At 42.0% G+C, this 23,416-nt stretch overlaps 1 protein-coding gene across 4 annotated transcripts in view; it reads left to right on the top strand.

Moving 5' to 3' along the window:
• Positions 1-23,416, top strand: part of PHF20 (PHD finger protein 20) — a 138,152-nt gene that overhangs the window by 35,317 nt on the left and 79,419 nt on the right. For all 4 annotated transcript variants that reach the window (XM_029219880.1, XM_029219879.1, XM_029219878.1 and 1 more), the window contains 2 exons: positions 13,036-13,207; positions 14,094-14,178. In XM_029219880.1, the coding sequence (XP_029075713.1) occupies positions 13,036-13,207; positions 14,094-14,178 (257 nt within the window). The remainder of the gene's footprint in view (positions 1-13,035; positions 13,208-14,093; positions 14,179-23,416) is intronic.

Here is a 23,416-nt window from a genome sequence, read left to right as displayed (position 1 = left end):
CCTCCCTCCCTCCCTCCCTTCCTTCCTTCCTTCCTTTCTGGCTGCATTGGGTCTTTGTTGCTGCACGCGGGCTCTTCTCTAGTTGCAGCGAGTGGGGGCTACTCTTCGTTGCAGTGCGCGGGCTTCTCATTGCAGTGGCTTCTCTTGTTGCGGAGCACGGGCTCTAGGCGCGTGGGCTTCAGTAGTTGGGGCACGCGGGCTCAGTAGCTGTGGCTCGCAGGCTCTAGAGCGCAGGCTCAGTAGTTGTGGCACATGGGCTTAGTTGCTCCGTGGCATGTGGGATCTTCCCAGACCAGGGCTCGAACCCGTGTCCCCTGCATTGGTAGGCGAATTCTTAACCACTGCGCCACCAGGGAAGTCCTGTATTCGTTTTTAGATTTTCCTTGTTTTTGATGATTTTATTTATATCAGTATGGACTCAGACATTTATTTTAGACTTTGGGTGTAATCCAGTACTACTTTATTTATTTTGTTGCTCCTGTTTTAATATTGGGAGCTCTTTCATTTGGCTCTTTTGTCCTTTTGATGTACTCCCATCATAATTTTGTGTTTAACACTTCCTTATTTCTGGCACTACAAAATATCCCAGGCTCATCTTGTGTATATTTCCTGCCCTAGTCTGAGAATCAGCTGTTTCTCCAAAGAGCCTTGGTTTCTTTTATTGGAAAATGGTATTAGATGCTGAGATCTGGGCTCTAGGTATGTCCCTTGCTACTGAGGGGTCACTGCTTCTAGGTTCTGGATGATGATGATTTTGAGTAAAAGATAAAAACAGACAAGTTATACAGAACCCAATAGGCAAAACCTTTAGAGGCCCCTTGGAGCCTCTTTGGCTCCTCTCTTCCACTCCATCACCTAGGACATCAGCTCATCCTGTCAGATCCACCTGCAGAATCTGTCCTGACTCCGACACTGGCTGCCACCTTCACCCTCCTACTGTGGTCCAGGCTCCCATTGTGGATCTTGTGAACCCCGGCAGTGGCTGCCTAACTGGTCTCCTGTGTCCTTCGGGACTCCTCCTCCTCAGGCTCTTTCCACTCAGCAGCCAGTGGTAGGCCCTGGAATTTTTAAAAACTTCTTTGATAATGATTTTTATGGCAGTTTACAGTTGTAAGACATTGAATTAAGAAGAGAGAAAAGATACTACTCCTTAAAAATGTTTATTTTTTAAAATATTTCTTTCTTTAGGCTGTGCCGGGTCTTAGTTGTGTCACGTGAGATCTTAGTTTCGGCATGCATGTGGAACCTAGTTCCCTGACCAGGGATCGAACCCAGGCCCCCCGCATTGGGAGCCTGGAGTCTTACCCACTGGGTCACCAGGGAAGTCCCCAAAATGTTTATTTTTAAAGAACTTTTGTAGAGCTATAATTTATTTTAGAGTACACATATTTTATGTGTGTAGCTTGATGAACTTTTATACATGGATATAGCTGTGTAATCACCCAGATTAAGAAATAGACATTCTGGGCACCTCAGAAGACCGTTTTTCCCATACCCAGTCACACAGCTCCCCTCACCCCCAGGGGAACCACTATTTGTGGCCATGCATTTAAAGTGAGACCCATCAGGGACTTCTCTGGTAGTCCAGCGGTTAAGACTCTGTGCTTCCAATGCAGGGGGCTTGGGTTCCATCCCTGGTTGGGGAACTAAGATCCCACATGCCGCACGGGGCTGCCAAGAAAAAAAAAAAAGAAAAAGGACAATAAAGTGTGACCCATCACCGTGTGTGTATTCTCCAGCATAATCAGCAGCCTGGGTGCAGGAGTGGAGACTGTGGAGATTCTGATTTGCCTACAGTTGGGGTTTGTCCAGGCAGGTATGATGGAGGGCAAGAGGGGCCAGGGAGTTGAGGGTATATACAAGGAAGTGAGATTAAAGGATAAGATTTCCAGGATGAGACTGAAGCGTGAGAGCAGGCAGAAGGGACAGCGTGAGCAAAAAGAGTTCAAAGAATATGTTGTGTTCTCAGAGTCTGGAGAGGGGACAGATCAGGAGTGGTGGGAGACTGGGCTAAAAAGGAAGATTTTAAGCAGGAGAGAGACATGGTCAGATCCCTTGTAGGAACAGAAAAGTGGTGGTGTTTATTCAGTCACCAAACATTTATTGAGTATCTCTGTATCTGGTCCTTTGCCAGTACTGGTAGAGGGGTATAGGAGTTAACCTGGATGTACTGACTATTCAATTGTGAGAAATGATCAGCTTAGAGAGGAGAGATGAATTCGAGACATTTCCTGAGTTAGAAGTGCCCGATGTTGATTAATAGAAGTGGTGAAGGGGTAGGAAAAGAGTTAAGGCATCCAAAACAGCACAGTTTTTCTGCAGCTTAATAGTCAGCCCTTTGTTTTACACTAAATACAATTTTCATCTCCATCCCCTCTCCACAAAGGCTGGAGATGGCTTAGAATGTTACTTTTGTGCATAGAAGTCGTTTGCTTCTGGTGTGTGCCCTGAGCCAGGAATAGAGAGGTACACTCAGATTCTTGAAGTAAATGATTGCTGTATGTTTGCAGAAAGGCTCTTTATATAGGGAAGAATCTGGAAGCAGCCTGAATGCCCAACCCTTGGGGGAAAGTTTAGGCAGATTATGGGCTACCACCGGGTAGACCATTAGGTAGCTAACACAGAAGATACCTCTGTGGACCCATGTTACTACAAGCATGTTTGCATGTGAAGTCAGATTGAGAGCAGAAGGCTCTTCACTGGGTTTAGTGAGAAGATTTGGATACTGATCTTGGTTATGCCTCTTCCTAGTCACTCTCTTTGAGCCTCCATTTCCAGAAATGTAAAATGGGTGCAGTGATAATAACAGTTCCTTAAGCCCTCAGGGGATGGTGGTAAAGATCCTGTGAGATACCTTATGTAAAGGCAGTTTATAACCCCTAGAGTAAACTACACACATTGGTTATTAGTAGCCATGTGAGTGAATGCTGACCGGTTGGAGTAGGAAATCAGAGGGAAATTGTTATCCTTTCTGTTCCTCTTTTTCCCCCTGTAACATTTCTTCAGTTTATATTTTTGGTGTGTATGTGGGGGGACCAAACAGATTTCTGCCAGCACTGTCTAGCTGTTCTAATTTAAGCATGTGCAGAGTGTGCGGTGTTGGGCAGCTTAATTTTGCACAGAAGCAGCCAAGACTCTGAGCAGCAAGCCTTCCTGGGACTTGAGGTCATATATTGTGGACAAGCCAATGTTGTATTTCTGTGTCAGACCTGGACTATTCTTTGCCTTTCTGGACATGCAGGTGGAGTTATTCCCTTTTATTTGGTGTGGGTTTCACTGTCCCACAGCCCTCTCCTTTCCTTGGTGGAGCCCTAGGGGAGACTGGCTTATCTGGTAGTTTAGAGTAGTGTGTCTCAAACTCAAAAAAACATAGGGACTGGTGCCTCCAACCTATGTACTATCTGTGGATCCCACTTTTAGTAGCATTGGGGCAAAATGCTACTATGTTAGTTATTTATTGCTGTGTAACAAATTTTCTCAAAATCTAGTGGCCTAAAACAACACCAAATATTATCCTTTCAGTATGTGGATCAGGAATTAAGGAGCAGCCTAATGGAGGGTTCTAGGTCGAAGTCTTATGTTTGTCTTAAGCTGGTGCTAGTTGCTGGTGGGAGACTTCTGGCTGCACGTGGACCTCTCCGTAGGGCATCTAAAATGTTCTCGTGACACCACACCTGGCTTCCCCCAGAATGGGGAACCCAGGAAGCAGCAGTGCTTTGTGTGTGTGTATGTGTGTTAAAATATACATAACATAAGGTTTACCATTTTAACCATTTTAAGTGTATAGTTCAGTGACATTAAGTGCATTCATATTGTTGTATAACCATCACCATCACCCATCTCCAGAACTTGGTATGTATGTATGTATTTAAAGTGTAGTTGATGTACAGTATTACATAAGTTAAAGGTATACAATATAGTGATTCACAATTTTTAAAGGTTATGGTCCATTTGTAGTTATTATAAAATATTGGCTATATTCCCTATGTTGTCAGAACTTTTTCATCTTCCCAAATGGAAACTCTGTACATATTAAACAGTAACTCCACTCCTCATTCTCTTCCCCCACCAGCCCCTAGCAACCACCATCCTACTTTTTGTTTCTATGAATTTGACTACTCTAAATCATGCAGTATTTGTCCTTTTGTGATTATTTCATTAGTATAATGTTTTCAAGGTTCATCTATGTTGTAGGGTATATATAAGAATTTTATACTTTTTTAAGGCTGAATAATATTCCATTGTGTGAACATATCACATTTTGTTTATCCATTCATCTGTCGATGGACACTTGGATTGCTTCCACTTTTTGGCTGTTATGGATAATGCTGCTATGAACATTGATATACAGATAACTGTTTGAGTCCCTGCTTTCGATTCTTTTGGGTGTTTGCCCAGAAGTGTAGAATTGCAGCACTTTTTATGACCCAGACTTGAAGTCCTCCGCCATCACTTCTGCCACATTCTATTTGTTAGGAATGAGGCCACATTCAAGGGGAGGATAATTAGTCTCCACTTTTGGAGGGAAGGAGTGTCAAATTTGCAGATGTCTTTTAAAACCACTACAACTACCTTTTGAGAGTGATCATATAATGCCAGGTTAATAGCAAACACACACTGAAATTCTTTAGTAGTACTTGATTATATGGCGGTCATCTTGATCGGTGCATCTCAACCTTTTTCATGTTGTTGCTCACCTGTAATCCACTTGTGGCATCTCAGCTGGGAAGCTCTAATAAAGATGGTTTAGATTATGAAAAAGCACAATAAAACATTCCTTAAGGAGACCTTGTGGACCACCAGCTCTGTGTTCACTAACACCCAGTGGTCCATGGAATCCATAAGTTTCCTGCATAGTTCTCTACACAGAGTTGCTGTTTCTTTTCTCACCTTCAGTTTCCTGTACTTCCTGTACTTCCTTTGTGCTTCTCTTCCTCTGTACCTATGCTGATTTACTTACATTACACCCTCTCCCAGAAACACTCTTCAGTCTCATTGCCTCCTTCATCACCTGGAAAATGCCTATTCATCTTTCAGGATTGAGTCAAGTGTCTCCTTTTCACTAGTTGACTTGGCCCTCCTTCCTCAGGCTCCTTCCTCTCCCCCTCTGCCTTAGAACTAGCCTTTTGCTCCTTGGTACCCTATTCTACCTTAAGTAGTCGTCTGTAGTTGCACCTGTGATGCTTTATTACAATTATTTGTGTGTATAGTTATACATTTATTCCTCCTGAGGATACTGCAGTAAGAGATAGATGTCTTTAGGGGTGTCTATAATATCCTGGGGAAGCAGGCCATGTAAACATAAACAAGTAAACAGAGGAACAAATGAAATAATTACAGATTGGGTCGAATGTTATTTATGAAGGAAGCAAGCAGGAAACTGACACAGATTGGAAGGAGAAGGGGGCTACTTGAGATAGTCAGGGATTCTGAGGCTGCAGGAGGGTAAGGCTGTTTCCTGGGAAGAGTGGGCAGGGGAAAGTGATTCAGGTGAAGTGAACAGACCCGGTATGGGAAGGTAGTATATGTCTGAGGAAATGAAAGGCCCTGTGTACCTTGTAACATTGTCTTCCTGCCTCTGTCAGCTGTTGTGATCACATGACTTTATAGATTTTGCTGTGTATTTCCAAACCCTGGTACACTTCCTGGCCTAGAGTGGGTACTCAGAAAATGTCAGGGGAATTGATGAATTTCTCTTTGTGTAATTTTTGTCATTCTCCTTGTGTCTTTACATTTGATTGGCTACACTGCCCTTCTGTGGCTTCTTGGTTTAGTGACCAGTTATACCACTTGCTTAAGATAAGGTCACCATAGTAACCTAATTTACTATGAAGTTTAGGTTATCCGACCTTTCCAAGTTGAATTTTATTTTATTTATTTATTTTTTGGCTGTGCCGCATGTCTTATGGGATCTTAGTTTCCCAACCAGGGATTGAACCCAGGACATGGCAGTGAAAGCACCAAATCCTAACCACTAGACCACCAGGGAACTCCCCCAGGTTGAATTTTATTTATTTATTTTAATTTTTTTTTCTGCAAGTTTTTTAGTTTTCTTTTTTTTTTGAATTAAATTTATTTTATTTATTTATTTTTGATTGCATTGGGTCTTCGTTGGTGTGCCCGGGCTTTCTCTAGTTGCAGCGAGCGGGGGCTACTCTTCGTTGTGGTGCACAGGCTTCTCATTGCGGTGGCTTCTCTTTTTTTTTTTTTTTTTTAATTTAATTAATTAATTAATTTATGGCTGTGTTGGGTCTTCGTTTCTGTGCGAGGGCTTTCTATAGTTGCGGCAAGTGGGGGCCACTCCTCATTGCGGTGCGCGGGCCTCTCACTATCGCGGCCTCTCTTGCTGCGGAGCACAGGCTCCAGACGCACAGGCTCAGTAATTGTGGCTCACGGGGCTAGTTGCTCCGCGGCATGTGGGATCCTCCCAGACCAGGGCTCGAACCCGTGTCCCCTGCATTGGCAGGCAGATTCTTAACCACTGTGCCACCAGGGAAGCCCGTGGTGGCTTCTCTTGTTGTGGAGCACGGGCTCTAGAGCACAGGCTTAGTAGTTGTGGCACACGGGCTTAGTTGCTCCGCGGCATGTGGGATCTTCCTGGACCAGGGCTTGAATCCATGTTCCCTGCATTGGCAGGTGGATTCTTAACCACTGTGTCACCAGGGAAGTCCTCCTACCATTGTTTCTTGTTTCTGTTTTTTTTTTTTTTTGCGGTACGCGGGCCTCTCAGTGTTGTGGCCTCTCCTGTTGCGGAGCACAGGCTCAGTGGCCATGGCTCACGGGCCCAGCCGCTCTGCGGCATGTGGGATCTTCCCGGACTGGGGCACGAACCCATGTCCCCTGCATCGGCAGGCGGACTCTCAACACTGTGCCACCAGGGAAGCCCCACTGTTTCTTTATTTAATATTTAAGCAAAAGCAAATATACTGTACATTCTTATTTTCCTCTTTTGTAACACAGAAAGTATAAGATGCATGATTTTATAGCTTGACTTTTTAAAATTTGGAAATCTTTGTCAATTCATAGTTTGTTCTCATTTTTTTTACAGCTGCATAATATTCTGTTTTGTGGATGTGCCAAGCAGCATATAAATCCAAGAACCATGAAGCTACTGGTTGATATCAGCCCATTAAATATTTTTCAAAACTTTTAATTTAAAAGTATTTATTTTTGCTTACACAGGTATTTTGTGACTAAATCCTTGTAAAAATTAAAACCACAAGCAAAAGTCTCTTGGCTATTCCCCATCCCTCTCTCCTCCCCAGAGCTAAGTTTTATTTCAGTTTGGTTTTTAATGTCTGCTCCTTTCTGGCTAATATTTCCATTAGAAATGTGACTCCCAGCTGCAATGTTAGTTTGGAAACTAGAGTCTCATCAGTAGCTGTTAGTTACATGTTGAAGCTGGAAATTTTGTCTCCCCTTTTCTGTCTATACATCTATACAGATTCCATTCACATTTCTTTTTTTTTTTTTTTTTTTTTTTTGTGGTACGCAGGCCTCTCGCTGTTGTGGCCTCTCCCGTTGCGGAGCAACAGGCTCCGGACGCGCAGGCTCAGCGGCCATGGCTCACGGGCCCAGCCGCTGCGCGGCACGTGGGATCTTCCAGGACCGGGGCACGAACCCGTGTCCCCTGCATCGGCAGGCGGACTCTCAACCACTGTGCCACCAGGGAAGCTCAAAATTGCTATTTTTGTCAGTAAAAAGCAGTTGATTATAAGCTGTTTCACGTGGTTACACCATGTAGGTTTTTTTTTTAATGTAGTTTTGTTTTTTTTCTTAATTTTATTGGAGTATAGTTGATTTACAGTGTTGTGTTGGTTTCAGGTGTACAGCAAAGTGATTCAGTTTTTCATATCATATATTCATTCTTTTTTGGATTCTTTTCTCATACAGGTTATCACAGAATATTGAGTAGAGTTCCCTGTGCTATGCAGTAGGTCCTTGTTGGTTCTAGTAGTTTTTATTTAATAAAAATTTTTTATACAGTTTTTAAAGGTTACTTTCCATTTATAGTTATTACAGAATATTGGCTATATTCGCTGTGTTGTACAGTACATCCTTGAGCCTATCTTACACCCAGTAGTTTGTGCCTCCCACTCTCCCATCCCTGTATTTCCCCTCCCCCTACCCATACCACTAGTTTGTTCTCTGTATTTGTGAGTCTGCTTCTTTTTTATTATATTCACTACTTTGTTGTATTTTTTAGATTCCACATGTAAGTGATATCATGCAATATTTTTGTCTCTGTCTGACTTATTTCACTTAGCATCACCAAGTCCATCCACGTTGCTGCAGATGGCAAAATTTCATTCCTTTTTTCTTTTCTTTAATAAATTTATTTATTTATTTTTGGCTGCGTTGGGTCTTCATTGCTGCACGCAGGCTTTCTCTAGTTGCGGTGAGCAGGGACTACTCTTCGTTGCAGTGCACGGGCTTCTTGTTGTGGTGTCTTCTCTTGTTGCATAGCACGGGCTCTAGGCATCCAGGCTTCAGTAGTTGTGGCACACAGGCTCAGTATTAGTGGCACGCGGGCTCTAGAGTGCATGCTCAGTAGTTGTGGCGCACAAGCTTAGCTGCTCCACAGCATGTGGGATCTTCCCAGACGAGGGCTTGAACTCATGTCCCCTGCATTGGCAGGTGGATTCTTAACCACTGCGCCACCAGGGAAGTCCCTCGCTCCTTTTTTATGGTGAGTAGTAGTCCATTGTGTATATATATGTATACCATATATTCTTTATCCATGCATCTGGTTTTTTTTTAATTTTTTAAAAAATATTTATATATTTAGGTTGCACCAGGTCTTAGTTGCAGCAGGCAGACTCCTTAGTTGTGGCATGTGAACTCTTAGTTGCAGCATGCATATGGGGTCTAGTTCCCGGACCAGGGATTGAACCTGGGCCCCCTGCATTGGGAGCGTGGAGTCTTGCCCACTGTACCACCAGGGAAGTCCCTCATCTGTTTTTTAAAAAATAAATATTTTATTTATTTATTTATTCTTTTTTTTGACTGCGCTGTGTGGCTTGTTGGATCTTAGTTCCCACACCAGGGATTGAACCTGGGGCACGGCATTGAAAGTGCTGAGTCTTAACCACTGGACCACCAGGGAACTCCCTCCATTCCTCTGTTGATGAACACTTAGATTGCTTCCATACCCTGGCAATTGTAAATAATGCTGCTGTGAACATTGGGGTACATGTATGTTTTTGAATTAGTTTTTTTTTTTTTTTTTTTTGGATATATACGCAGTAGTGGAATCACTGGGTCATGTGGTAGTTCCATTTTTAGTATTTTGAGAAACCTCCATACTGTTTTCCACAGTGGCTGCACCGATTTACATTCCCATCAGTAGTGTACAAGGGTTCTCTTTTCTCTACATCCTCGCCAACATTTGTTATTTGTGTTCTTTTTGATGATAGCCGTTCTGACAGGTGTGAGGTGATAGCTCATTGTTATTTTGATTTGCATTTACTTGATGATTAGCCATGCTGAGCATCTTTTCATGTGCCTGTTGCCCATCTGCATTTCCTCTTTGGGAGAATGTCTATCCACAGAGTAGTTTTTTTTTTTTCCACAGAGTAGTTTTAAAACTTAGTTGGAAAAACTAACAAACAAACAAAAACTTAGTTGGTGTCTGGTTCTTCTCAAGGGCAGGGGCCAGAACCACATACATTTTATAATTTATTCCAAGACCTGGAATTGACTGGCCAGATCAAAGTCACTTAATAACGTTCTGTTGGCTGATGAATCTGAGCTGTCCCCAAGGCAGCTGTGCAGTTGTGAGCCACCAAGCCTTACTGGGTTGATCTCTAAGATCAACTGCTTGTCTTTTTCTGTGAAATGGCAGTTGGGTTTCCCCATCCACAATGAGTGACTTGTATCCTTGTCACACTTTAGAGAAGTAGGGAGAACAACTTTCTTCTTAGGAAAACTTACTGACCCCTTGGTTATTCTTGATCCTCCTGGAGAGATTTGTGTAGTCTGCAGACAGTGGGATGCCTGTGCCCTGTGAAGTTTTTGAACAAGGGAGTAGCTTTTGGCTAGCTAAGGGCCCAGAGGTCCTTCATACTCTGAGTGTGCGCAGTGGAGTTACTGGCCTAGGATTTTGCAGTTATTTCTGTGGGTCCAGACTTACCAGACTTTTAGAAGGCACTGACCAAGTGCAAATTCAAAAGAATTTGGGGTTGTACTGAGGTGCCAACTTTTTATTTTGCCAAATAAGGATATTTAAAATAAATATCTAATTATATTTTTTATATTTAATACATGCTCATGGTACAACATTCAAAACAAACAAAAGGATATATATTGAATAAAATAAGTCTCATACTTCCTCTCCAGTTCCTTAACTATCCAGTTCCCCTCCCAAGAGGCAAACCGGGTTGCTTGATCATCCTTCCAGAGATAGCCCACGCATTTAAAAACAGGTACGAATGTATTGGCTCTCTCCCCTCCCCCAAATGAATGGTAGTGCATTCAATACCGTTTCGCATCTTGAGTTGTTCCCCCCACACACACTTTTCTTAGAGATCTTTAAAAATCAGTACATAGAGAGCTGCCTTATTCTTTTTAATGGCTGCATAATGTTAGTAAGGATTAAAAACAATTACCATTGTTTTAATTTCAAAAGTATATTTAAGCACCAAAAAATCAGAAAGAATGTGATCTTAGTATAAAGGAAAGTTCTGTAAATTAAATAAATTTAGTTCCGTGAAAAATTAATTCTGCACGTTTTTCCAAAGACCTGTTTGAAAACTATAGCTAGAGATAGTAAACCACTAAAGAAAGGGCTTTGAATAGGAGTGAGTTAGGGAGACTTCCTAGTCTCTGGTAGGCTGACTGAATGAGAGGGCAAGAGGAATGCAGTTGAGATATCTGTATCCTTCTCCTCATTTTATAGGGAGGAATAGACTTAGGGAAGCCTCTTTTATGTCCTACAATTGTACTGCTCAGTTCATGAGATCGTACAATTAGCTAGTCTGTTGTCAAGATAGCTTATATTTAGTCAAGATAGCTTATATTTATGGCAGCTCTGTGTAAGTTGGATTGGAGTAGGGGGACTAGTTTCAGGGCTGTTTATTCCTTTTGTTAATATTTTTTGAGCAATTAATGTATGCATAATACCATTAGGAATTTTGAAAAGCATACCCTGTCAGTCCTGTGTGAGAAATACCCACATGAAGTGATTGGGGCCTGAACTTGGAGAGTGACTGAAATTGGAATGGGTAGCTGAAGCCTGAGAGCTTTGGGTTTGAAGAACTGACAAGACACTCGACCTTTGGGAAGAATAGGGAGAATAGAATTCATTTGCTGAATGTTTATTGAATGCCCAGTATCTGCAACCTTCTGTGGTTAGTTAACTCCAAGCGTACTGCCTTGGCAGATACTAGTCTAGGGTTGAAGAGGACACAGTGTACAGATGACACAAGAAAGCAGGCCTTTTCATTTAGGTAGCACGTATTTATTAGGACAGTAGGGTACTAAGTGTTAGATGTAAGAAGAAGGAAATGGTGCGTGTCCAAGTTGTAGGGAGACAATAACAAATAGGTAGAGTGTAAACTTTCTCAATCTAGAATAGCATTCTGATTAATACAAGTGTATGTAAGAGAACAATTGCATATTTATTTTTCTTTATTTTTAACCATTTATTTATTTTTGGAATGAGCAATACATTTATATGGTTGAAAAATGAAAAAGTATTAAAAGGTATACTGCAAAAGGTCTCCATCCCACTTTTGCCCCTCCCTGCCGCTATACCCAGTTTCCCTCTTGTATCAGTCAAGTTTAATGCTGGAAACAGAAACCATTCTGGGTACTTGAACCACAAAAGGATTTAACACAAGAAATTGGCTACTTACAAAATTGTTGGAAGAGTTGGAGGAGTGGGACCCAAGGGGGCTTCCCTTAGAGTATAAATTTGAAGGACCCACCACTGGAGCTGTGATCTGGAGGTCAGGAATTCACTACTGCTACTGCCACCCCCACCATTGCTGCTTGACACTGAAGAAGCCAGTGACTAGACATTAGACCCTTGCCACTGTAGACCAGCATGTCAGTAGCACCTGGGAGCTTGTTTAAAGCTCTTAGACGTTAGCTCCATCGACTGAATCAGAATCTGCATTTTAACAAGATCCTCTGATGATTTGCATTGCATGAAAGTTTGAGAGGTCCTGCACTGGAGCACTGCGTTTGGCCGCTACAGTTGCTTCCAAATCCACAGGTCTCCATGACCTTGATTGCCGATTGTAAGGGAGTCAAGCAAATGTAGTTGTTGGTTTTCCCAACTCTCAATCTAGAAGAGTGGATTGGAGATTGAAAGAGCCCATCTAGTGAACTGACCATACTTCCACAAGTAACCAGTGTTAGTTTCTTGTGTATTCTTCTAGATGTTTTATGCATATTTAAGCATGTATGAATATATATATTCTTTTTCATCTTGTTGAAAAAATAAGCAGTAGCTTACTTACCATACACAGTGTTCTGCACCTTGCTCTTTTCATTTAATAGTTTATCATGGGAGAGCTTTCCATATCATGACATAGAGCCATCTTCTTTTTAACAACTTCATGATATTCCAACATATAGATAACAAAATTCTTAAAATTCTGAAAATTGAGACTAACACAATCTGGGCTGCATGGTCATTTGAATTTTTTAACACATGTAAAATATAATCTAGTTGTTAAATGTTTGCTTCCTGCCTCCTTTGTGCTTGGGTCTTGTGTATATGTCATCTTGTTTAACTTGCACTACAACACAGTGTGTTGGGTATCCTTCTTCCACTTTACATGAAGGAACTCAGGCTCTGAAAGGTTAATTTAATCACAGGCTAAGGAATATCCTGGATGGGATTTGAACCCCAGGTCTGTTAGCCTTCATAATTTTCAATTTGACACAATGACACAGAACCTCTAAATGATAGGCTTTATTTAGTACTTTGAGACCTACTCCTTTGGGAAGAGGTTTGGAAGGGTATCATTTTGATTATTTTGGGTGGGTATTAAAGGCATTTAATTTTCTTTTTTTTTCCTGACTCAGGTATCCAGCTCACATAGAAGATATTGATTACGAAGAAGGAAAAGTACTCATCCATTTCAAGCGTTGGAACCATCGTTATGATGAATGGTTCTGCTGGGACAGTCCTTATTTACGCCCTTTAGAGAAAATACAGCTGAGGAAAGAGGGCTTACATGAAGAGGAAGGATCATCTGTGAGTAACAAATCTGGGTAATTCAGTAATGAGTGGGGTCAGCCATTAGGTACTTTATGTTCCAGCCTTTGATGTTTAGTGTGAAAGTCTGTAGCAGCTGGGGACCATCCTTATGTGGGCTTGTAGTGCAACTCTGAGATCTCCATGGCCCCGGGTGGGGGCGGGGGGGGGGGGGCTGTTGAAGAATCTCAGCTGTCATCTGTTTGTATGACGTGATTGATTTGACAGCTCATAAACTAACTTGGTTGAGACTGCATTGATGATGAATGGGGACTTTCTCTCTCTCCTTTACACCACTGTGTCCCTTTAGATCATTTAGTAAGCTCATCTGCTGTCTGATCATTTATTCAGCAATCATTCCATGTGGAGCATTGTGCTAGCCTCATATTAAGGTCTTTTATAAGACCTTGAAGAATATTCATTCTTCAAAATGTAGCAATGCAAACTGTGTGCTGGGAAAACAGTATGAAATATTAATGGGGAATGAGTGCCTCCTTTGTCAAAAGACCCTTTAAAAGTGTAGATGGCATTAGGTGGCATGAATGCTGCTTCCCGTAAGATGAAGTAGACTCTCTCCTTCCAGCTTGTGTAGTTGGTGTGTTCCCTGGTGGCCCTGGGCTCTTAGACTCACTTTCAGGGACAGGATAGGATTATCATTGGTGCTGTGCTATGGCTGTCCAGAACTCTTAAAATGGCAAAAGTCTGTGTCTAGCCCTTTTGTTTTGGCTCCCAATGCTGAACAGCAGAAACATCTTCCTCCATCCCAGTAGCCATCTCCCCTTCCTGCCCTTGTCAATTTCAGCTTCTTTTATGAATTCTGTTACTATGTATGTCTTATGAAATTGGATTGGTAACAGGATCTTTTTTGTTTTTTAATATTTTTTAGGAATTTCAAATAAATGAGCAGGTCCTTGCTTGCTGGTCTGATTGTCGTTTTTATCCAGCCAAAGTCACTGCTGTTAACAAGGATGGTAAGGCATTTGAGTTGTAATTGTTTTTACTCTTGACTTAGGGGTGAGTTTGTAATATTGGAGTTTGAGAGTATATTTTCAGTATGTATTTATTGCCTAGGAATCCTCTCTCTTTAAGTTAATTACTCTGTCAGGAGTTAGGAAGAAATTATAAATGGAGAGAAAGGTAGGTTAAAGAGGGGGAGTTTGGTTCTTTGCCTTCTGAAACAGTCATGGTTCATCTGTCACTCTGCTGGGAAGTGCGTAGGTTCTTGCTGTCTAGGAGTTCCTAATATAATAGATGAAATAAGTCCCTAATATTCCTTTTAGTTATTTGTGAACAGCCTAGAAATGAAGCAAACAGCAAACTTTTCTTAAAAATGTGCTTTGTGGATGCAAGGTGATTGAGAGTGGTCTGTAGTATCAGAGTTACTAGTTGAAATTGGGTACTGGGATTTAGAGCACTGAGCTGGAATGCCTTTGCCAGAGTTTAGAACATGTGAGGAGTCAGGACTGGGAACATGTCCCAAAGAGGCTCATTTTGCTAATACAAAGGCAAGAGAAGAGGAGGGTTATGAAGGTAATATGTGTGGTCAGCATCCTGACACACAGAGAACACACTGGGGGTTCAAGTGATACCTTTTTTCCTTTTTTTAACATTTTCTACCAGGATGTTTGTGGTATGTCCATGATTCCTGCAGTGAATGTTTAGGGCAAACAGACCTCTTAGTACCAGTGTTAGGGGTGACTCTAAGGCCACATTGATTTTTCATTCAATGAAGTTATTTAAGTATTTATTCAGCACTCTGCTGGACTTTGGGGTGACCAAGAAGTTTTGTCTGAGAATGGGTTGAAATGGTCAAAAATGAACATACATTTGCATGTAGCAGAAATTTTAGTTCCTCTCTTGCTACATTCACCCCACCCCCAGTCCCGGCAGCTATTAGACCAGTGTGGGTTGACAGATGTAGGTTATCCTTAAACCACAGTTCTTTTACCACAGGCCTCCAAAGCAAGGTTGTATCTTCTAAGTTGTCTAAACAGTTACTGATCCTCCTGTTCATGGATTAAGTCTTTTTGGATAGTCCCTTGTTTCCCTAAGTTACTTTATAAGCCAGTGTTCAAAATAAAATCCTATTACTATTTTTCATATGTATCACTTTAACCTAAAAATTTATTTTAAAGGAAAGCTTACATGTTATTAAACTGCTTTAAATCCTTTTAGTAAAAGACATAGTTTATTATATCAAACACTCATTAAATACAATTTATAGGTCCATTTTTATTAAAATGGTGACTGATCTCACTTAATATGGGGAAAATCAAGTCAAACTCATAGAAGAAAAAGCTACAAGGATATACTGTACAGCACAGGTAATATAGCCAATATATATTTTTAATAAATTTATTTTATTTATTTTTGGCTGCATTGGGTCTTCATTGTTGCACACGGGCTTTCTCTAGTTGTGGCGAGTGGGGGCCACTCTTCGTTGCGATGCGCGGGCTTCTCATCATGGTGGCTTCTCCTGTTGCAGAGCACGGGCTCTAGGCGCGTGGACTTCAGTAGTTGTAGAACGTGGGCTCAGTAGTTGTGGCTCGCGGGCTCTAGATGGCAGGCTCAGCAGCTGTGGTGCACAGGCTTTGTTGCTCCGCGGCACGTGAGATCTTCCCGGACCAGGCCTCGAACCCGTGTCCCCTGCACTGGCAGGCAGATTCTTAACCACTGCGCCACCAGGGAAGCCCTGGGTCTGAAATCTTTTGAAGTGATCGTTTAAGGACTAAAAGTCATTGGCCGAATTATTGGCCGTAGTTAATTAAGGTTTTTAAATGTCTTTTAAACTTTGGCAACCAGAGCTTTGCAAGTTGTTTTAAAAAATCTTTTCAGTTTATTTCCTCCATGAGCTAAAATTATAGGAGGGAGAGTCTTGAGGTAATTTGTTCCTACAATGGTCATTTGCTACCCTAATATATTAGTTCTGTAAGCTTCAAATTCTGTTCAGTGAATTTTAGTTAACTGGAGGACATTGAAAATGAGTGGATATTTTTGGGAGAACCTGTTTTCCCCAGAGTTCTTGAGTCTGAAGTCCTGTATTATGCTGCCATCCTTTCTGGTTCTTGAGATTAATTGGAAGAGGGAGGAGAAGGAGGGACATGGGGGAGGGGCAATCCTGAAAGTTAATGGAACCAGCTGTGTGGTATTAATGCTACCTCGTGGACTGCGAAGGAAAGCTAGCCTTTGTGGGTGCTCAGATCTGTGCCTGATTTTGAGATAAAATAATGACTCTTAGGTGCTGCCTTTGGGTTAGGTTTAATCCAGGGGAGCTGGCAGTTTCTAGCTCATGATTTATTCTAGTAATTCAGTTGCAGGATTGGGAGGGACAATGCTGGACTCTAATTTCACTCTTTCTCTGGTTAGTAGGGGCCACCACGGCTTAATGGTGCTGTGCGAAGAACCTCTGCAGGCAAGGTGGTGCCTTTATTTCCTGTAAAAGTTATTCTGTCTTTTTGGTGCTGCTAGGAGGAGGCTGGGGATATAGTGAAGTCACTTTCTATAGCTTCATCTTGGGAAGGCTTGGTCTGATTTTTCTGCTGTGCTTAACCTCCTTGATGGTTTTGCTGGGGCTGAGCATTGACTGAGCAGGCTGGTGGGTAGTGGCCCTAGCCAGAGTGGAGAGCACTGGCTGCTGGCATTGGGAATCTGGCATGACTGAATCACAACCAGATAGCAACTTTTATTTTTTATTTTATTTAATTATTTTTTGCAGCGATAAACTTGACATGTTTATTAATTAAACTATCACTTAAATTAAAAAAGTGCATAGAAAATAAACATGTTTTAAAACTCCTTTTTTTTTTTACAACTATCTACACTTTTTACATTCAATCTTTCGTTGACAGCTTTCAGCACTATTATTTTTTGCACTATTAAAGTATTTTCCTTCATCCCTGTCACAGGGAGTTAACACTGATGGACTTTAGACACACTTTTTCTTTTTTTTCTCTCTTTTTCTCTAAGCAGAAGCTTGGAAGAAAACAAGGGAAAAAAAACCCCAAAAGATCTGTTTTACATGAATAAGTTGTCAAGAAATGTCTTATTCCTAGAAAAGAAGCTTGTCATCTGTTGAGTTTTTGATAGCAACTTTCAGTTTCTTTTTTTTTTTTTTTTTTTTTTTGCGGTACGCGGGCCTCTCACTGTTGTGGCCTCTCCCGTTGCGGAACACAGGCTCCGGACGCGCAGGCCCAGCAGCCATGGCCCATGGGCCCAGCTGCTCCGCGGCATGTGGGGTCTTCCCGGACCGGGGCATGGACCTGTGTCCCCTGCATCGGCAGGCGGACTCTCAACCACTGCGCCACCAGGGAAGCCCCAGAGTTTCTTAAGGGAGTTATTTAGCACTTGGAAACTGGGGAGAGCAATGCCATGTTATTTAGCCCTTTTCATCTGGAATGATTCCTTGGCAGTTGCAGTTAAGCATCATTTTGTGTGAAGGCAGCCACACCTGGTAGCCTTGTTAGATCCTTGGTCTGTGTTGGAGAAAAAGAAGGGATTCTGCTTCCAGGGAATCTTTGTTTGGAAGCCATCTCTGGTGAGTTGACCTCACCTCTGCTCAGCTCCCCGTTTTTATGCCGAGGATGTCAGAGCCGCTCGTCTGTCAGGGGGTTTGTGCCCCTGTTCTGCAAGGCATTCTCTCTGGGGGAAACTGAAAGTAGGTTCACATTTACAACAAAATGAGGAATCATTCCTTCCTGTTTATCTGTGGTTAACTTGAGTGCGCAGGCGAATCAGGTCCCTCTTCCTTGAAATTATGCATATCCTTGGGTCACAGCCCCCTCGTCCCCTCCTTGTACCCCAGTTCAATCTCTTTGTTCATTGCTTAAAGTCTGCATTTAAACTGGGAGATTCTATGGAAATGGTCTTATTTCTAGAGTCTCTGGTTGAAGCAGTTACTATTTTTTGTTTTCTTCATGCTGTAACTGAACCTACATTTGAAATGTGGGAACACTGGGACTATGAGCAGCTTTGAATAGAGATAAAAGGACAATTTAGGCCCATACATGTAGCTGCTAGCTCGGCTCCTACCTTCTATGGGGGGAAGGAGGTTCTCTGTCAAAGTGACTTGGTAGATGATGGTAATTAGAACCACATATTGATCCCTTGCTCTGTGACAGTCCCTTTGCTAAGCAATTTCCATATCTGATCTTATTTAGTCTTCACATAAACGTGGAAAGGTTGTTGCCGTCAACCCCATCCACATTTTACAGATGAGGAACTGAGCTCCCAGGAGAAACTGCTTGAGGTTACAGAGCATATAGATAAATGGTAGCCTGAGGTCTGCATGGAGGTCTTGGTGCTCCAAGTTTCCTGAAACTGCAGTTCCTACAGTACCAGGCCGCTTCTCTGGATCAGGGTTTTCCTTAAACAGCAGAAGTTGTCAGGGCCAGATGCTCGCTGGCGGTGTGTGTGTGTGTGTACGTGCACCTGATACAGTAGGGTGACTGTAGGTGGTCTGTACTTCCTGGAGCCCGGTGGTGTCTTGAGAGCCCTGATTGGAGACAGGCCCTGTCCCAGTCCCTGCTTGATGATTATAAGCAGTTCATTCTCCTTGCTCTAGACTCATCTGAGCAGTTAGAAATGGGAGAAGGAATTGGACTAGAAATGGGAGAAGGATGAGCAGTTTTGGAAATTATTGGCTACAGAACCTAAGCCCATTATGTAAAATTCCTAAGAGGAAAAGACTTAGGGGGAGGTTGCCTGCAAACATGCACTTATCCCATCCCTCTGCCCACCCCCTTAGGCACATCTGTGGGAACCTCAGGACTTTGAGAAACCATGTTTGAAAGCTCCTATCCATGATATTATGGAATTCTCTGACTCCTGGAGAATGAGTGGGGTAGTAAAAGGACCCTGACTCACAGTTATGGTAGATTTCAAGAGCAACAGAAATCTGTCCTTTCTAGAGTCACCTGTTTCCTTGGCCCCTGTTTCCTTCGTCCTAGAGAAGATGAGCTTTCTATACGTCTCTAGTTTTGTTCTTACGTCCCTTCTGCTATTACTGAGGTTGTCTGATATGCTGAGTTCTTAACCCCCAGAGGGCAAAGCCAGGAAGCTTTGTTTCATCTGGTAAAGACAGGAGCTTCTTAAGGGAGCCTGAGGCAGGTGGCCTTTGTGTCAAGAATGTTCTTATTTTGGATTCTGTCATTTACATGTTTTTTGTTAGATGTTGTTTGTGGCCATGGGAGAGCTCTGTTGCCAGCCACCCTTGGGAGGATTCCGTGGGAAGACATTCTTTTAGTTATGCATGAAACCATTAAAGTAGATTTGGGGCCTCTCTCCAGAAGTGGGTCTAGACCACTGTTGTCTGTGGGATGTGTTGTTTTGTTCCCTCTGATTCATTGAAGCCCAGGTTAGGCTATGTGCATGATCAAGGGAGAAAGTTTCAAGATGATCCCTTGTAGTTCTTTGGAAGTAAAAAGGGTCAGGGCCAGGATATTGTTATCTAAGGACAGTGGCCCCTGAGCACCTTTGGCCATAGTTTGGGTCATTTCAGAGTGGCCAGTGGTGCTCTGGGTTTGTGGTTTGGAATTGAGGCTGAGGGACTTGGGGAATAGGCAGTGTGGGGTGGTGGGAGAAGAATTAGTCAGAGGCCAGCAGACAGGCTTGGGTTCTGCTTCTAGCTCTGTTGTAGACTTCCATGGAACTCGGGGTCCATCCCTTCATCTAAGGCCTCCATTCTGAGCCTGCTGTCAGGAGTAAGCTTCAAAATTGACTTCAAGTAGCTGAAAATGTTGGACTTTTGGGTAGCATTTTGTCCTTCTGGATGTTTGAAATGTCTGTAAAAATGGACAGTTTTCATTTTGATGTAACTGTTGATGAACTTTGTTGATAAGATAGTTGAAAGTATAGGCTTGGGTGGCTTGTTGGCATGCTTAATATTTAAGATTTCTTGAGAATTGGGTTCTTAATGTCCCCACCCCCAAACCCCCATCCTTAGACTGGCCAGAGCTTTGCCATGGTTGCTTGAAAAGAGTCTGTTTAGAGTTCCACAGCCTTGCTTATTATCATTGCTCCTTTGCTTGCCAACACCCTCACAATAGAGGCAGGAAGACAGGAACCCAGGCCTTTGCTGTAAGTATTCATCAATCATTGCTGACGTGCCTTATGTAGAATCCTTATCATAGCCTGTCATCTCATTGCTTGCTTTAACCAACCAACTATATATACCTGTATAAGTATTATATATATATATATATATATATATATATATATATATAAAACCAACTGTGTATCCTTGTGTCTGTCTTGTTTGCTAGCAACTTTTCTGTGTTGGTGACACTTGTAACAAATAATCACTTTTATTTTGTAATTACAAGGAGCAAAACAGTAGGTAATTACTCATTGTTTACAACAGTGGTTCTCAGACTTCATTGTGCACCAGAGTCACCTCAAGGCTTTATTAAACTTTTTTTTTTTTTTTTTTTTGCGGTACACGGGCCTCTCACTGTTGTGGCCTCTCCCGCTGCGGAGCACAGGCTCCAGACGTGCAGGCCCAGCGGCTATGGCTCACGGGCCCAGCCGCTCCGCGGCATGCGGGATCTTCCCAGACCGGGGCACGAACCCGTGTCCCCTGCATCGGCAGGCGGACTCTCAACCACTGCGCCACCAGGGAAGCCCTCTTTTACTTTTAAAAATATTTTATTTTACTGACGTATAGTTGTGTTAGTTTCAGGTCTACAGCAAGGTGATTCAGTTATACGTATATATACATTATTTTTTTCATATTCTTTTCCATTATGGTATATCACAAGATATTGAATATAGTTCCCTGTGCTATACAGCAATGCAGTGCATGTGTCTTTTTGAATTATGGTTTTCTCTGGGTGTATGCCCAGTAGTGGGATTGCTGGATCGTATGGTAATTCTATTTTTAGTTTTTTAAGGAAACTCCATACTGTTCTCCATCTTGGCTGTATCAATTTGCATTCCCACCAACAGTGCAAGAGGGTTCCCTTTTCTCCACACCCTCTCCAGCATTTGTTGTTTGTAGATTTTCTGATGATGTCCATTCTAACTGGTGTGAGGTGATACCTCATTGTAGCTTTGATTTGTATTTCTCTAATAGTTAGTGATGTTGAGCAGCTTTTCATGTGCTTCTTGGCCATCTGTATATCTTCTTTGGAGAAATATCTATTTAGGTCTTCTGCCCATTTTTGGATTGGGTTGTTTGATTTTTTAATATTGAGCTGCATGAGCTCTTCAAATATTTTGGAGATTAATCCTTTGTCCGTTGATTCCTTTGCAAATATTTTCTCCCATTCTGAGGGTTGTCTTTTCGTCTTGTTTATGGTTTCCTTTGGTGTACAAAAACTTTTAAGTTTCATTAGGTCCCATTTGTTTACTTTTGTTTTTATTTCCATTACTCTAGGAGGTGGATCAAAAAAGATCTTGCTATGATTTATGTCAGAGTGTTCTTCGTATGTTTTCCTCTAGGAGTTTTACAGTGTCCAGTCTTACATTTAGGTTTCTAATCCATTTTGAGTTTAATTTTGTGTATGGTGTTAGGGAGTGTTCTAATCTCATTCTTTCACATGTAGCTGTCCAGTTTTCCCAGCACCACTTACTGAAGAGACTGTCTTTTCTCCATTGTGTATCCTTGCCTCCTTTGTCATAGATTAGTTGACCATAGGTGTGTGGGTTTATCTCTGGGCTTTCTGTCTTGTTCCATTGATCTATATTTCTGTTTTTGTGCCAGTACCATATTGTCTGGATGACTGTAACTTTGTAGTATAGTTTGAAGTCAGGGAGTCTGATTCCTGCAGCTCTGCTTTTTTCCCTCAAGACTGCTTTGGCTATTCGGGGTCTTTTGTGTCTCCATACAAATTATAAGATTTTTTGTTCTAGTTCTGTAAAAAATGCCATTAGTAATTTGATAGGGATTGCATTGAATCTGTAGATTGCTTTGGATAGTGTTGTCATTTTCACAATATTGATTCTTCCAATCCAAGAACATGGTATATCTCTCCATCTATTGGTATCATCTTTAATTTCTTTCATCAGTGTCTTATAGTTTTCTGCATACATGTCTTTTGTCTCCCTGGGTAGGTTTATTCCTAGGTATTTTATTCTTGTTGTTGCAATGGTAAATGGGAGTGTTTCCTTAATTTCTTTTTCAGATTTTTCATCATTAGCATATAGGAATGCAAGCGATATCTGTGCATTAATTTTGTATCCTGCAGCTTTACCAAATTCATTGATTAGCTCTAGTAGTTTTCTGGTAGCATCTTTAGGATTCTCTATGTATAGTATCTTGTCATCTGCAAACAGTGACAGTTTTACTTCTTCTTTTCCAATTTGTATTCTTTTTATTTCTTTTTCTTCTCTGATGGCCGTGGCTAGGACTTCCAAAACTGTGTTGAATAATAGTGGTGAGAGGGCTTCCCTGGTGGCGCAGTGGTTGAGAGTCTGCCAGCCGATGCAGGGGACACGGGTTTGTGCCCCGATCCCGGGAAGATCCCACATGCTGTGGAGTGGCTGGGCCCGTGAGCCATGGCCACTGAGCCTGCGCGTCCGGAGCCTGTGCTCCACAACGGGAGAGACCACAACAGTGAGAGGCCCGTGTACTGCAAAAAAGAAAAGAAGAAAAAGTAGTGGTGAGAGTGGACATCCTTGTCTTCTTCCTGATCTTAGAGGAAACATTTTCAGTTTTTCACCATTGAGAATGATGTTTGCTGTGGGTTTGTCATATATGGCCTTTATTATGTTGAGGTAGGTTCCCTCTATGCCTACTTTCCGGAGAGTTTTTATCATAAACGGGTGTTGAATTTTGTCAGAAGCTTTTTCTGCATCTGTTGAGATGCTCATATGGTTTTTATTCTTCAGTTTGTTAATATGGTGTATCACATTGATTGATTTGCGTATACTGAAGAATCCTTGCATCTCTGGGATAAATCCCACTTGATCATGGTGTATGATCCTTTTAATGTGTTGTTGGATTCTGTTTGCTAGTATTTTGTTGAGGGTTTTTGCATCTATATTCATCAGTGATATTGGTCTGTAATTTTATTTATTTTGTAGAATCTTTGTCTGGTTTTGGTATCAGGGTGATGGTGGCCTCATAGAATGAGTTAAGGAGTGCTCCTTCCTCCGCAGTTTTTTGGAAGATTTTGAGAAGGATAGGTGTTAGCTCTTCTCTAAATGTTTGATAGAATTCACCTGTGAAGACACCTGGTCCTGGACTTCTGTTTGTTGGAAGATTTTTTTTTT

Source organism: Monodon monoceros, unplaced genomic scaffold (assembly GCF_005190385.1).
Source record: "Monodon monoceros isolate NGI ecotype Baffin Bay Population unplaced genomic scaffold, NGI_Narwhal_1 Super_Scaffold_13, whole genome shotgun sequence".
NCBI classification, from domain to species: Eukaryota; Metazoa; Chordata; class Mammalia; order Artiodactyla; family Monodontidae; genus Monodon; species Monodon monoceros.
This window is presented reverse-complemented; position numbering and strand designations above follow the sequence as displayed.